Raw genomic sequence first — 16144 nt, forward strand, 5'->3', positions numbered from 1 at the left:
GAAGTGTTTGTTTTCTGATCCCATCATACACATTTATTAAAATAAAAGTTGGATTTTTTGTTTTAGGATTAGAAAACTAATATATCTAGTTTTCTGTGAACATTAATTTTATATCTAGAAAAATGACCATTTGCTTATTGTAGATCATGATTATATATAATGTATGATCATTGAAAATGAGTTGGTCTCATAGAAATCACCTGGGTGATTTTCCTTATAATTCATCTCATGTGTATAAGGATATGTTTGTATAGCTATAGGAAACTTTATGAGACTTATTATTTGAGTCATTTTATATAACAATGTAGCTGGCTGGGTTTTTTGGGGGTTTTTAAAACCAGTTTGATAGATGGCAGTGATTATCTGTTGAATAGCCCATTGAGGAATAGGTTGAAGAAGTAGCAATTTTCTACCTAGGTAGCATTTTTATATCCATTATCAATGTGAAATTAGTATTGTATGATGCGCTGAACTTTTGAAAAGGAAATGATATTAGGACATTATATGGTGATGTGTATAATAGAAAGGGCCCCGGGGTAGAACAAGTCGCAAGATAGAGGTTTGCCTCCTCGCCTCATCACATATCGGCTATGTCACCTTTGGTGAGTTGTTTATACCATGAGTCAGGGCTCCCTGCTGTGAATGTGGGGCTGTGTACTTCAGTCCTTGTCTAGTGGTCAGGGGTTGCTCTTCTAGGATGCTTGTGAAAATGCTCGAAACATTTAATGTACCCTTTTCAAAGAATATTTATAATAATTCTCCTATGTTTGGCATTTTTCTCAACAGAAAGTGAGTGAGAAGGTTGGGGGAGCTGAAGGAACCAAGTTAGACGATGACTTCAAAGAAATGGAAAGGGTAAGTCTACTCCACCTGGAGTTCTCTGGACAGGAACTTGTCCTCCGTACAAAGAGGTCCTGGTTAAGCAGCTCAAGGGCAGAGCTACTTATCCTCAAGTGCACCTTTGAGTGTCTGCCATGCCCTTGAATATCTTCATGGATAGGTTAGTTAAAGAGAACATGGGAATTATTGCCACAAGACAGTGTAGAATCATGACAAGTGTGAGCGCCCAAATAAGATGAGAATTCTGCTTTCTCTAAAGTACTGTGAAAACAAATTTCCTTTAAAAACTTGCTTACAAAAGTTTTCTTACTTATTATTCATTAAAGAAGAGTCAACAAAAGAGTTGCACGGGGACATTTTCGGCTTAGGGCCTTATTATGGGCCTTATTAGCGTTTGCTTTTAAGCACACTGCTCATTAATCGGGCTTTCTGAGTATAAAAAGTAACAGCTTTACAGAAAGGAAGATTGAGACCGACGCATGCAACTCTTCCGAGATTGCAGGGAGCTATTACAACACACGGTTGCGACAGCCTAGCCTGCATCTCACTGCCAGGCAAACTCTCCCTGGGTGCTGCTTTGCTCGTGTCTCTGTGCCTTGTTAACTTAGCTGTTCCAGCTTGGAATTCTCTGCACCGTAAGGGGGTGTCTAATAATTATTCTTAATAATTATGTTTTCTTGACCTCGGTGGTGGAAAAATCCAGAATTTGAAAATATCTTGGTGTTGTTTATGATATTTTTAGCATTATTTTACATAACCATGTAAGTTACATTGTATCCAAGTGAATGCTTAGATAATCTATGTGTTTTTGGTGACCACTGCCCTGAACTAGACTGCCACACGCACCAACAAATCAAGCTTAGAAGGAATACGATCATCATCCTCATTGGAAGTCGGATGGCAAAACGTTTAGCTCTCTTACTTCATCAGGAAAGAGCAACCAGTATAAAAAAGCATGGTGGATAACAGAGGGTCAGTGAAAGCAAGGGCTAGCCTTAATGAGCTAGATGGACACACTGACCTCAGCAGTGGTTTCCAGCATATCAGGAAGATAGATGGCACAGGACCTGGCAACATTTTGTTCTGTTATACATTGCATTAACGTGCTCTGGAGTTGATTGGACATTGCTTTGACATGCATTGTAGTTGACTGGACATCAACACATTTTCTTAAACACTGCTACTGCTTCTCAATTACAATATCCAATACACAGAAAGCCTCCACTTTATAAATGGGGTCAGTTGCTAAGAGTCATGAAGTTGTGTTTGTAGGTAAGTGGAACAGTTGCGTCGTGTTTAGTTAGCCTTACTGTGGTGCAAAAGGAGCCATGGTGGGTCGCACATTGGGCTGTTAGTCACAAGATCAGCACTTTGAAACCACCAGCCACTTTGTAAGAAGAAAAGGCTTTCGACTCCTGCAGAGATTTGTAGTCTCAGACACCCACAGGACAACTCCTCTGTCCTGTATGGTCACAGAGTAGAAGTTGACTCAGTGGCAGTGAGTTTGAGATTTTCAGTGATTAAAAACTGCACATGTAGCAAGTGAAGGTGGTTTTGATGAAGAATCTGTTGCCAATAGCAGTTGGTGTTCAATCTTTTCAGACTCAGGGCAAATTCCTGTAGTGTTAAAAGGTCAAGTGCTAGTTGTGTGTGAGTCCGACTTTGTTTGTAACTCCAGGTTGCTTACCGTAGTGTGCTATCTCCTAGGACACATTCTTACCCTCAGTGTTCCCCTTGCGCTACAAGGAAGGTCAAGCGCTTTACGCCTCCATGGAAGTAAAGAAGACTAAGCTGTAGTTACTCCAGGGCAGAGAGGCCGTGTGTATTTGTGGGAGCAGTAGCCTCGTCCTACGCGTTTGAGTGCCTTTCATTGATCGTTTGGCGTTTTCTAAGGACTGAACTAGGTAGTGAAACAATGAGCATCATCACTGAGTCAGATGGCAAGCCTTGGTGAAACTACCCCGTAGCACAGGGGTTGGCAGCTTTTGACCTCTGAGTGTTTGAGGCTTTGTGGCCCAGACACCCGGGGTTCTGCAGACACCAGTTAACTCTGTGACTGAGATGTGAAAGCAGCAACTGACAGTTCACTCTAAGAGCATCGCTATGTCCCTGTCACGTGATACAAGGACATGGGAACTTGAATTTTATGTGATTATTGTGTGCCATAAGATTCTTCTTTTGAATTTTTCCCCACCACTTAAAAACCTGAATATGGGCAATAGGCCAGTGATGGCCTTTCCTGAGTTAGCAGTTAATATGCTTCAGTTGGAGGTTAGAGTCCATGCAGAGGGACCTTGCAAGAAAGGCCTGATGACCACCTTTTGACAACTTGGCCCTGTGGAGCACATTTCTCCTTCGACACGCCCAAAGGCACCTGGGGTTGGAATCTACGCAACCGTTGTGTGGCCTCCCCGTGAGGTGGAGAAACGTTACAATGCGCAAGGGAGGCGAGTAATGGTTTTTCTCTCTACCCCAGGTTGTAAATGACAAATTTGATGGGGAGCAAGGAACATCTTGACTCCCAAGTGTTGTGTGTTGTTGGTAAAATTAGAGGGGAAAGACGAGAAGATTGTAATGCTATCATTTTAGTCTTTTCAAAAACCCTGTTCCCTACAGGGGCACTTTTATTTCCTAAAAACATATCCACGTTTGGGTATGCCAGCTCATTATTTTACCATCTCAACTCTTATAACCAGCTTCCCAAAGGGCTCTCCACCCCCATCCCAGGATAGATTAGTTATAATAAATCAGTGGCAGTCTAAGAAGTACACAAGAATGGGTATTATTGCTGTTCATTGTTGGTTATTGTCTGACTCACATAAGGACCCTATGTCCAGTAGAACTAACCACTACCTGGTCCTACATGGGCACCCACCGTTGCAGCCACTGTTTAAAGCCATCTCATTGAGGATCCTCTGTTTTTTCGCTGACCCTCTATTTGGTCAAGTGGGATGTCGTTTTCCAGGGACTGGTCCTTCTCCATAATATGCCCAAAGTCTGTGAGGCAAAATCTTCCCATCTTCTCATCTAGGCGGTACTTCCTCCAAGACAAATGTATTTATTCTTCTTGCAATCCATGATACTCCTGCCAACACTGTAATTCAAACACATCAGTGACCTTTCTTATTCATTGTTCAGCACTCTCATGCATGTGGGGAGATCAAAAATGCCATGACTTGAGCGTAAGGCACACCTTAGTTCTTAGAGTGACACCTTTCCTTCTAACCTCTTTAAGAAATCTTTGGCAACAGATTGGCTGAATGCAATGTGCATGTGAGTTCTTGATTGCTGCCCTTGGGAGCCCTGATTATGGACACACGTAAAATGAAATCCTTGACAGTTCCAAACTTTATCCCTTTATCGTGATGTTCGTCTTTTGGTCCAGTCGTGAGGACTTTGACTTTCTCCACATTGATTTGTAATCTATGTGGAAGACTGTAGCTCTGATCTTCATCAAGTGCTTCAACTCCTGTTTGTTTTTAAGGCCTCCTCCAGATAGGACTGTTTCATTTGCATGTCAAAGTGTTGTTAATAAGCCTTCCTCCAATTCTGGTGCCACATTTTTTTATAGGTCAGCTTCTTGAAATACTTTTTTAGCACAGATAGTGAGCAAATACAGTGAAAGAGTAGAACCCTGACACAGAAATCCCAGTTTTCTGTTAGAATCCTGACTCTCTGTCTATGTAAAGGTTCTGTGTGTGTACATAGTGCAATGAAGTGGTTTGGAATTCCTATTCTCTGCAATTTTATTATTAGTTTGCTGTGAACCCCACATGCTCATGGAAGCGCAGTCCAGAGATCCAGCGACACAATACATTAGGTAAATCTGCTGCAAACGACATTTTCTAAGGGTTGAAAAGGAAGGATGCTGTTTTAAGGACCAAGCTATGCCTGACCAAGTCATGATGCCTTCCATTACCTCATGTGCATGGGGATGTTGGACCTTTGAATATGGATCACCGAGGAACAATCAACTTGTTTGAACTATGAAGTTGGTGAAGAATATTGATGATATTGTGAGCTGCCAAAATAGCAAACAGATTTGTCTTCGGAAAAAACTCAGAATGCTCCTCAGAGGCAAGGATGGTGAGACTGCCTCTTGTACTTTGGACATGTTCTCAGGAGAGACCAGTCCCTGGAGCAAGACCTCATGCTTGGTAAAGTGGCAGGGCATCACAAAGGAAGCAGGCTCTTGATAAGAGGGATTGATGCTGTGGCTGCCACAGGGGTTCAAACACAAGACTACTGGTGGGGGTAGCGCGGGATGATGGTGAGTTACAGGAACCAGGAACTTACCTGCATTTATCAGATACATTTTCAAATGGTTAGTTAATTAGAGAACAGCAAAAGGCATGTCCCTGCACAAAAGCCTTAGATGTTTATGCTCATTAGTCATGACCCTGTAAAATGAATGAGTAAACCACACAGGTTGATAAGAAAATGATTTCATGTGGGGAAGGTAGAGAGGACCAGCTGCATTGAGTAGGTGAAAAGGGTGTGGACTCCTGGGTGGTACAGACAGACTGTTAACATGCTCTCTTGCTAATCAAAAGGCGGGAGGGTTGAGCCTCCTCCAGTAACTGGGAAGAAAGGTGTGGCCGTCTGCCTCTAAAATAGCAGTCATTAAAAACGCCTCTGAAGCACAATTCTGCTTGACACATGTGGGCTTCCCATGAGATGGTGGTGATTCAGCAGCAGCTGGTCCTGGCACTGGACTCTTAGCCCAAGACTTTGTGTAGATTAGCCGTAGGTTCCAGGGCTGGCAAGACCTGTTTGCATGCGATTTCTATTTTCTTACCTAGTTCTCATGGAGGCCTGGTAGCACAGTGGGTGTGTGAGTCCGGGTAGACTAGAGAAACAAATCTGTAGAAACTCATGTGTATAAGAGAGAGTTTTATATAAAGGGTCATTATACATTAAGAAAGCATCCCAACCCAGTCCAGTCCCAGCCCATAAGTCCAATGCTAGCCCATAAGTCTGAAACAAATCTATAAAGTCCTCTTTAGACTCCTGAAACACATGCAATGACGCTGAATGCAGGAGAACCACAGTCCAGTGGGTAGAAAGTCTTTGGATCCAGTGGCATTGTAAGCATCTCAGCACTAGCAGGGGGTCTCTACATGGCATCTCTGGCTTCGAAGTTCCGTTTGCATCAGGGTAGGTCCAAGTGACTTCTCCAGCTCAGGGCACTAGGGTAGGCCCATGTGTTTTGTCAGCTGCAATGTCTCCCAGGAGTGAGCAGAGAGAGAGAAGAGTCTCCCACCTCCAAGGAAGAAAAACAGGACTTCCCAGAATTCTCAGAAGAAGGCCATCCCAACACAGAGGCCTCATTGGCTGTGGTCTGATTGGCAGACTAGACTCCACCCCTACAGCCTTAATCCTCAAATTGACAAATGATTATGTAACTACCACATTGGCTGATAATCACAAGGTTGACAGTTCAATCTCCTGCCCACCCCCCAGATATTCCTCTGGAAAATGATGAGACTCTTCACTCTCATAAAAAGTTATAGTCTTGGAATCACTATAATTTAGTTGGGTTTATTTAGCTTGTTTTCAGAAGTTAAATAAAATGTTTCCCCCTCCGACATGAAGACACAGAATTGGCTTGGGTTATTTACAAGAAAGAAGGCGTGGTAGGCCGACTGGCAAGTACTTGACTATTAGCAGAAGGTTGGTAGTTGGAAGCTGCTTCCCCTGCCTCACATTTAGGCAGAGAAACCATCCTTGATGCCTTACCCACCTTTTTTTTTTAATATAACTTTTATTGGGGCCTCTGAACAGCTCTTATCAAAATCCATACATATATCCATTGTGTCCAACACATCTGTACATATGTTGTCGTCATCTTTTTCAAGCTGGTACTAGTCCCGACAGCCCCTTGACTGCTTCTCCTCCCCCACTCCCACTCTTCTGTCACACCACCAACATTTGTGGATATGCCCAAGCAAAAATTAAGGTTCTAAAACCCATCTTAAGGAGCCCTTGTGGTGCAGTGGGGTAGACGTTAGCTTGCTAAATAAGAAAGATTGGAAGTTCAAATCCCCAGCTGCTCTGAGGGAGAAGTGAGACCCTCTGTTCTTATGAAGATGTACAGCGTTGGAAACATTTCTTGTCTGTCCTTTGGTGTGTCTCTGAGTCTGAATCACTTGATGGCAGTGGGTTTTGTTGAAAGCTAGTCAGCTCACATTTGTCAAACATATTTATTTTCTCATTTCAGAAAGTGGATGTCACCAGTAGGGCTGTGATGGAAATCATGACGAAAACAATTGAATACCTTCAGCCTAATCCAGGTAAGGGGTCCTCCTGTGCATGTGGGGTGTCCCTCCAAGGGAACTCTGAGGTGCTCCTGGGCAGACATTTAAGACTGACCATGCCTCTTCCTTCAGCATTCCTCTAGTTTGAGGTTCACGGCATACTCAGTGTTATGGTTCTTGACAAAATGTCCAAAGCAAGTGATGGGACAATGTTGTGTTGTGATCCAGAGGTTTTCACTGGTGGTTTTTGGAAGTAGGTTACATAGTATGCCTAGTCTGGAAATGCTCAGGAAATCCGCACACAGGAGTTAACCCCACTGCTGTTTGAAATACTGGTAGCATAGCTTCCAGTGTCATAGCTACATGCACACTTCCACATCCTGACACGGAAAGACTGGAGTTTTACGGTAAGCTGCAGAACTAGGGATGTATCTCTTGTGTACCACATAAATGATCAACTCATTAGCTAATTAGACAAAGGATGGCACAAGTCTTATTATCATGTTCACCTAGAGCTGCTTTGTGGCCCTTGTGCTCTACAGACGTATAAGGTGCTCTTGTATCGAGCATATCTGGGAAGAGGGCACCCTCCTTTCTCAAACAGATGGCTCTATGAGTGGGAGACATTTTTGTCTTGATCTCTGCATCTGACCTTGAAGTACTGTGTGATTCCTTGGGGTTTACAATTGAACCCGTATAAGTAACTCACTGCTGTTTAACTATGATAAATGTAGGGAAGGGACAGGGAAATACAGTCATTATTGAGCACTGAGGCATCAGGATCAGAGGAGGCTCACTCAACATGCAATATGCGGGTGACACACCCTTGCTTGCTGCTAGTACTTGAAGCCATTACGAATGAAGATCAGAGAGTACAGACGTCAGTGTGGATTTCAACTCAACAGGAAGAAAACAAAACCCTCAACAACTCTATCAATAGATAGCATCTTGATAACGGGAGAAATGATTAAAGTTGTCAAGGATTTCATTTTTCTTGCCATAACAATCCACACTCATGGAAGCAAGTAGCAGTCCAAGATATCAAATGACCTTGCATGTGGTAAAACTGCTACAGTAAACCTGCTCAAAATGTTAAAGGGCAAAGCTGTCACTCTGAGGGTGAAGCTATGCCTGACCCAAGTCAGGGTAGTTTGAGTCCCCTCGCAGACTTTGAAAGCTGGGCAGTGAGTAAGGAAGACCACAGTAGGATGGATGCCTTTGAATTACGGTCCGGATTTGTTACAGCAGCTCTGGGGGACCTGCAACTTGTAGCAAGCAGTCCACGTTTTCATGTTACATACCTTGGAGAGGCGAGAGCTGGAGTTGAACCCCAAGTCCATGTGCTTTTCATTGGACAGTGCCACCCCTGAGAAGAGTGGGTTCAGTTCGATTGGGTTCTAATCATGGTAACCCCATGTGTGTTAGACTTTGCCCTATTGTGCTGAGTGCTGATCTTTAAGAGAAAGATCATAAGTCCCCAGGTACCTGGGTCAACTTGGCTGGGCCAGAATTCACAGTGGCTTGGCAGTTAATGCCTAGTAACTTCCAGGACCTCACATAACACACGGCAGTCAGAGCCAGTCGGTTGTAAGCCTCCTCACTGGGATAAGAGTAAGTTAGAATATAACACTTTGACTCAGGTCGCAGCCCTGATGAATTGCTGATGTATGTGGACTGTGGGAAATAGCCCCATAACTTCTCTTGCCTATCTCCCTAGTGGTATTTGAAGAAGAAAAATCTGAACAGACTATTTTTGTCCATACAGCAACCGCAGGGATTTTGGGGGCTTTCTAGATTAAGTCACACGTCTCCAAAATGACCTAAAAGGGCCACCCTGCATGGTTGTAGCCCACCGTTTCCCATCTACCGTCCTAGACTATTGGTTACATCTCCCCCAGGCCCAGCAGTGAATATCACTCAGAAGCCTGGCTTCCCTGTAAACTTCCCTCTTGTGGTTCCAGGTACTTTTCCATCTGCACATTTTCCCCTTCATTGTCTGGGCTTTCATTCCCACCCTGTGAGGTAAGACTGCGCCAGTCTCCTTTCGTGACACACCCCTGGCACCCAGCTCAGTGTCAGAGCTGGTGGCACTTGGTGACGTGACTAACTGAATGACGAAGCACAGTTGACAGTGATAAAATGACCACCTTCCACGACACAAAGAGAAGAGGAGGAGCCTTTTCTTCCCCTAAACCACCAGATCCATCAGTACAACTGATCATTATTAAAAATGGCTACTCTTGCAAACACCAATCTAGGGTGATGTCGGGTCAAAAAGGGACCAAGATTGGACTCTTACCTGTTGGGACCTCACAACCCAAGCCACATTTTACCCACCCTTGAGAGTCACCCATAGCCAATTCCTTCTGGAAGTCTCCCTCTGACTGATGAGGTGGGGGAGGGGGAATCAGGTTACAGCCCTGAAGGTCTTCTCCGGGAAGGCAGGGATTTAGAGAAGATAGATCAGAGAGTGGTACAGTCTTTCAGTTTGGACTAAGATTATTTTTATAGGAACAGAATCCGCCAGCCCAAATTTACCCAGTGCTTAGATTTAAAAAATCATAACTCAAATATGAAACATGCTCTTCACAAACGACATGCTCCGGGCCCTGAGTCCCCATTCCCATGGAACCTGATGGTGAAGGTGACTGGGGAAAGTACCGGGTTCCTCTTTTGAGTGTTCTCCTGCCTTGTGGGGAAGAGGCGGATCCTGCGTCAGGTTGTCCAATAGAAGCACACTACAAGAAGTCGCGTGTGTGGTTTTGAATGTTTTCATCCCTGTGGCAGATGAGACTTCAGAAACCTGGATGCACATGCATCATGGTGGCCAACGGTATTGAAAGTACCACAGACTGCCAGAGGGAGACACCAATCTTGGAGGGAGGACAGCAGAATGCCCTTCAGAGGCAAGGGTGGTGCGACTCCCCGTCCAGTCTCTGGAAAAGGACATCCCACGAGGTAGCATCAGGGGTCAGCAAAAGAGAGGAACGCACTCTGTGATATGAAGAGGCAGAGAGGCTCTCCCCAGAGGTTCACACGTGACGATGACGGTGTGGCTGACACAAGACTGGGCAGTGCTTTTGTTCTGTTCTGTGGTGGTCACTATGAGTCGGAGCTGGTTTCTGTGCTCCTAACAATAACAATATTCTTACTGTTGGGAGCCAGGGGGTCGTTTCCCGTTCATAGGGACCCTCTGTCCGGCCTGGCCCTCTTGTGAGGGAGTGAGAGCCATTGTTAGAGCCAGTGTGTCAGTCGTCCCTTGGAGGCTCTCTCTTGTTCACTGACCCTGTATTTGTCCAAGCATGGCGTCCTTCTCTAGGGTAGCTCCTCCTGAGAACATGCCCAACAAGTAAGGCAGTCTCGCCATCCTTCCTCGCAAGGCCCATGCTGGCTGTACTTCATGTAGTGCATTTGTTCCTTCTGGCAGTTCATGGAATAGCCAGTACTCTTTGCCAGCACCATAATTAAAATGCCTCAGTTCCTCATTAAGTGAAAAAGGAAAATTCACTTTTTTCTCCTGATATTTTTGAAAATGGATTCTATTAACATATCTTAACTGAATATAACCAAAATAGCCCTTCATCTTATGGATTCTTATGAGATGTGTATGATAAATTGTTTTTATGGCTATTCTAGCTTGCAACTATCTAACTCTCAAAATGATCAGATGGGCCACAGTCTTGTAAGGCATTGGTCAGTTTGTTATGCAAATTGAGTGACTTGTGAACCAAGGATGGGAGTGGTCAGCTGAGGTTCCTGGTGGCAGGGATATGCCTTGGAGTTGACAGGGTGTTTGCTTATATAAGGGCTCTTCCAGCAGAAGTTCACAGGGATCTCGCTTCCATCAAGAAGAGTGTGGATTGGGGCGGGTCCTTTGGACGCAGGGACTCTAGTTGTAACACTGAAGACTGTGTGAGAGGGTGAGGAAGAGTGAGTGACCCTCCCAGCAAGATGGAGACAGTGCTGATCACCTTTGGGCAGGGGGCTTTCCAGCAGAGCTGAAAGAGCTGTCACAGTTCCTTGTGGAGGGCAGGAGCCTGTGTGCCCTGTGCAGGGGCAGCACAACCGCCTTCTCTGGCAGCTTGACCCATATGGTGTGGCAGCAGGAGAACCTCACGGACTTGGACAGCATGCCTGGAGTCAGCAGCAGAGCCGAAGCCTCAGGACCTATGCAGACCCGCCCTTGATATTGCGGGTGGTTTCTGGAGGCAGAGGGGGCCTTAACGCAGCATCTGACCTGAACTACGTTATGTCTGTCCAGCAACATAGAGATGTTGTTGTCAGGTGCTGCTGAATCTGTGCCAACTCGTAGCGACCTCGTTAGACCACAGACCAAACACTGCCTGGTCCTGCACCATCCTTATCCTCACTCTGTTCAAGTCCATTGTTGCGCCAATGTGCCGAACCAGCTCCTCTTTTTCACTTACCCTCTACTGGGCCAGGCATGATGCTTTTCTCATCAGAAGGGCTGGCTCATCCCAACAACATGTTCAAAGCACATGGGATGGGTCCTCACCATCCTCACTTCTAAGGAACATTCTGACTATACTTCTGCTAAGATAGATTGGTGCAGTTTTCTGGTAGTCGATGGTATATTCAGAATTCTTAAACCCTCAGATATAAGAATGGGCTATGGTAATTTATGGGAGTGTGATTCCATTGTTACTCTCACATATTTTGTCATCTGCTTTCTATAAATAGTGGCTTTCACTTTGCCAGCGTTGTGTGAGTGTCTTGTGTGCGTGGCTTGATCACAGAGGAATGGCGGATGTAGTGGGGATGTGACTGTCTCCTTGGTAGCAGTTCTGTGGTTTCCTGGAGGTTGGAGGCAAAGCCTGTCTACATGCGCAGTACAGACAGACTGACAACATACATGGGTATTTTAGGTTCTTTTTGTCTCCCGCTGTCTTCGACATGTGGTATGTATTTTACATCTACAGCACATCTCAGGAGAGACTAGCCCTCTTTCATATACTGACTAGCCCCGCTTAACCAGGGACAGCACAGCTCTAGACTACCACCTAGTTGTTAGACCCTGTTAAATAGCCAGCACCTTAGTTCATGTTTGTTAGTGATTGCTTTTCAACAGAGAGGTGGATATTTTATGTAGGATCTGAATATCTTTCAAATTTTGTTTTCTTTGTAAACATTCCTGAAATCTGTCTGCTGACACAGTAGTGGCCCATCCTGCTTTGAATAGCATCATAGAGGTGGCTGGGTTGAGCCCCATCTCTCTTCTAGCCTCAGCAACCTAGTTACCAATGAGAGCTGCAAACTTTCCCAGTTTGCATAGAGCCATTAATACATTATCCTGACCTTGATGCCACGCTGCAGTACAAATCCCCAAGCTGCTTAGCACAAAGGCAGTGCTAGTATGAAAAAGTCCTGCACACAGCAGGGGGTTGGCTTTCCAGAGAAATATTTTTTCCTCTTAAACATCTATGGTGTAACTCTCTTCAGCTTGTGCACTTAGGGTATTGAATTGGAGTCATTAGATCTCTATTTAAAATTTTATTATAATAATTTCAAATCTCCTTTGTGGAATGTTGCCCATGGAAATTAAGCGTTAGCTGCACTGATCTAAAAATAGCCCATTCGTTCCTGCGAAGAAGATCTTACATCAAAATTATTCTGCCACAAGCTGCCTTCTTCGTCATCTCTTTCCAAAGATGAGTCAGTACAGGGACGATCAGGTGCTTGGTGGTGGTGCAGCTGGAAATTAATGAGCTATGACTTGACATTCACGTGCTTAAATCCTTCTCCCCAAAGCACCATGCACTGACTCTCTTTCCAGGAGGCCAGGAGCTGGCTCAGATGGAGCCGTGTGTCCTTCAGGGTTCTGAGCACTGCTGCCCTCAATGTGTCTGCCGGACAGACGCATGACTGAGCACAGCCGCCCTGCAGGGACAGAATTCAGGACAGGTACCGAGCCTGGGAACTAGGGTTTGATTTTTCTGATGTCTGACTCTGAAACCCATACAAGACCATGGAAAGACAGATGGTAAAAGGACACACTTTACAAAGGGGAAACTGGCCGTGGTGGCAGTGCGTAGACTGTGTGAGGGTGTATCTGAAAGGCTGGAGGGGGCTGTTCTTCAGGCGAGGAATATTGAAGACTCATAAGTTTCTAATAGAACTGAACCCCCTGAAGATAATGCAGCGTTTAAATCCTGAGAATGGCCTTTTGGTGCCTGGGGAATTCTTGCCTTCCCTCTCCATCTCTCTCCTCTAATGATCCCCTCCATGCCCCCTCTCTTTTTCACTCTCCTGCCTCTCCCCTCTATTTATCTTCCTTCTCACTCTTGCCCCTCATTGCCCCCCATCTGCATTGGCCTTTTCTTTCTCCGGGCTGTCAAGCTCCTTCCAGCACCAGGTCTCCGTCCTGGCCCCTCTCCCTGGCCTGTTTTCAGCACCTTCCTTCCTCATCCTTACTGTCATCTCCTTAGCACCACTCAGAACCATTCCCCAAGCACCCTGTCGGAGTCAGGCCCACTCCTGTGTTCTCCATGCATTCTCATGACACTCCAATCCACGGACGAGTCCCCTCTGCAAGTCTCCCCCACGTGTCCCCATCTAGTGTCAGATTGAAAATCCTCCTTGTGTCCCTAGATCCTGCATGCTCTGACCTCCAGCCCCCTCTCCTGTCTCATTCTACCTTCCTCCCAGCCCGACCCTCCATCCCACACTGTCTGTGCTCCGCAGTGCTCACACTGCCCCCATGAGCCCTCCGGATGGACAGCTGTCTCCAGAGCTCCTCAGGCCTGCACTGGGGTCTCCGCTCAGATCTCATTGGCCCTCCTGTCCCTCATGTTCACCTCACTCCCCACCCCTCTCTCAGCTTTCCCCTGTTCCTTTTTTTTCTTTATAGCACTTGAGATTTATTTATTAAATACCGATAATATGTCGTGTGTGTGTGAATGTTTACACAGCGGTTTAGGTTCTCACGCAGTAATTTCTACATGTTACCCAGGGGCACAGCTCATCTTCACAATCTGTGAACACTAATGGTCCGGTTCTGGTGGTTTTGAGTCTAGTTTTCCAATTCCCTTACATTCTCACCTTTGGTTTAAAGCAGGGGTGTCAAACTGGTGGCCCGTGGACCGCATGCGGCCCCTGGGGTAATGTTTTGTGGCCCGCCATTTGTGTGTACAGAATTGCCTCCATCTCCCCTAAGTGCTATTTGATTCATAACGTTTTTTGTATTTTCATTTTATTTGGGCCCTGGCTCTTTTGTGAGCCCAGCTTGTTGCCTGTCTAGTCTCCCCGACTCTTTTGGACCTTCAGCAAGTTCGTGCCCCAGGGTGCGCACAGGGACGTCCTGTGACTGGAACATTTCTCTACTGGCTGCTGCTTTTCATCACTCACCTCCGATCAGATGTCATGTGCTTGGGCAGGCATCTCCTGGCCACTGAGTTCAAAGTCAGTTCTTCCCCACACCTCTGCTTCCCCATCCTATGACTTCCCATCACCATTTGAACTTACATTCTACTCTCTCGCTTTGTTCAGCGTCTGCTCATCGCTCCTCTGCCCAGGTAATGTAGGCTCCGTCATAGGAAAGATGCTGCTTTTTACTTACTGTCCCTAATGTCTCAATCAGTGCCCAGTGCATCTCACGCACTGCAGCCCCTCAGCAAACCTTATTGGATGATGTTGCTTATCTCGCCCACTGCGTACCACAAGCTCGTCAGGACAAAGGCCGTGTCTGTTCTGTGAATGTACATCCAGGGCGTAGCACATTGTGTATTGCTTAGTGGATATTTAATTTTCCAAATGGATGAATCCCATCACGTTAAGCATGAGCAGCTAACCTTTCAGTTCCAAGTCATGGTTTGAACCCTTATAGGGGACAGGCCCAGAGAGGTTTCTCTTTCCATAGCAGCTACTTAGTTTCATTTACCATTCATCCATTTCACAGTTGCTTCTTTGAAAGTGTACATGAGCCCGTCTCATCTTACTAGGATTGGGCTGGAGCTATTGACAGGCCACGCATATTTATTCAGATCTAGACAAAAATTATTACTCTTTTTAGGTGAGAAAATGGAACGTGTTGAGAGAGGCTAGATAATTTGCCCACGGCCCTGCTGCAGAAGGGCCAGAGTTCATATTCAGGTAGGACAGTCTTCCAGGTCTACTATGTCTTCACTGTCTCCTGCTTCACAACGTGCGTGGTACCCATGACTTGCTTCTAACCCATCCAGTCGTCAAAGGTGATGCCATGTCGCTGTCTTCTGGTTAGGGAAGGTTGTATGGCCAGCTTAATGTCCCTGGGGTGTGGCTGCCTGCCTCCCCAGGGCCTGCTGGGAAACTGGGGTGGGCATCTGGCACTTCCATCCTGAGGTGGCAAGTGCTTGCTGCCCCCCTCACAGCTTCTTAAGGCTGCTGACTATGTGAACGGCACAGAGTCCAAAAATACCTCCTACTTCTACCCAGAGGCAGAAGAGTGCCCTGTCGCCTTGGAGAGCTGTTGTATAAATAGCATGATTTGGGTTGAGAGTAGCATGATCCGGTGCTAGAGTTCCACATTTGATTAAGTCAGCAGATAAGTCCCCCTCTCACCTGTTCTCCATCCCCTCTATTTAGCTTCAGAGGAAGCGGCAGTGCTGTGGGGACCAGTACCTAAGTCCTCATTTCCACATAAGCCATTGGAGTCGGTCAGTAACTGCTGTGGTGAAAAGCAAGGGGCACCCTGCTGATGGTGCAGAGTGTCTGTCGGAAGGCCCCTCTCAGGCGTGCCAGCAAACTGGGGTTGCACCCAGGAAACTAAGACCAGCCTGTGCAGTCATCACAGGTCGTCAACATGAAGCACTTTACTGTGAAATAGTATTCTTTTTTTTTGTTTTGTTTTTGTTAAATGAGTTACCTTAACTTTTCCTTCCACCTCTGCTAACTGTCAAAGAATACTTCTTTTTATGTGAAAACCTTTTCCTGATTTTGTGTAATAGTGATGGTCTAGGATTTCAGGAGTCTTGGTGGCGTATTGGGTTGTGCAGTGGGCTACTAACCACAAGGTTATCAGTTCAAAACCACCAGTTGCTCCACAGGAGAAA

The 16144-nt window shown here is 45.7% G+C and overlaps 1 protein-coding gene across 1 annotated transcript in view; it reads left to right on the top strand.

The window, feature by feature from the left end:
• Positions 1–774: 774 nt before the first annotated feature.
• The window catches only part of SH3GL2 (SH3 domain containing GRB2 like 2, endophilin A1), a 36338-nt gene continuing 20968 nt past the window's right edge, over positions 775–16144 (top strand). The window contains exons 1-2 of the mRNA XM_075558923.1: positions 775–855; positions 7061–7133. Coding sequence (XP_075415038.1) covers positions 847–855; positions 7061–7133 — 82 coding nt within the window. The 5' untranslated portion in view covers positions 775–846. The remainder of the gene's footprint in view (positions 856–7060; positions 7134–16144) is intronic.

The sequence above is a fragment of the Tenrec ecaudatus genome, chromosome 10, assembly GCF_050624435.1.
Source record: "Tenrec ecaudatus isolate mTenEca1 chromosome 10, mTenEca1.hap1, whole genome shotgun sequence".
NCBI classification, from domain to species: Eukaryota; Metazoa; Chordata; class Mammalia; order Afrosoricida; family Tenrecidae; genus Tenrec; species Tenrec ecaudatus.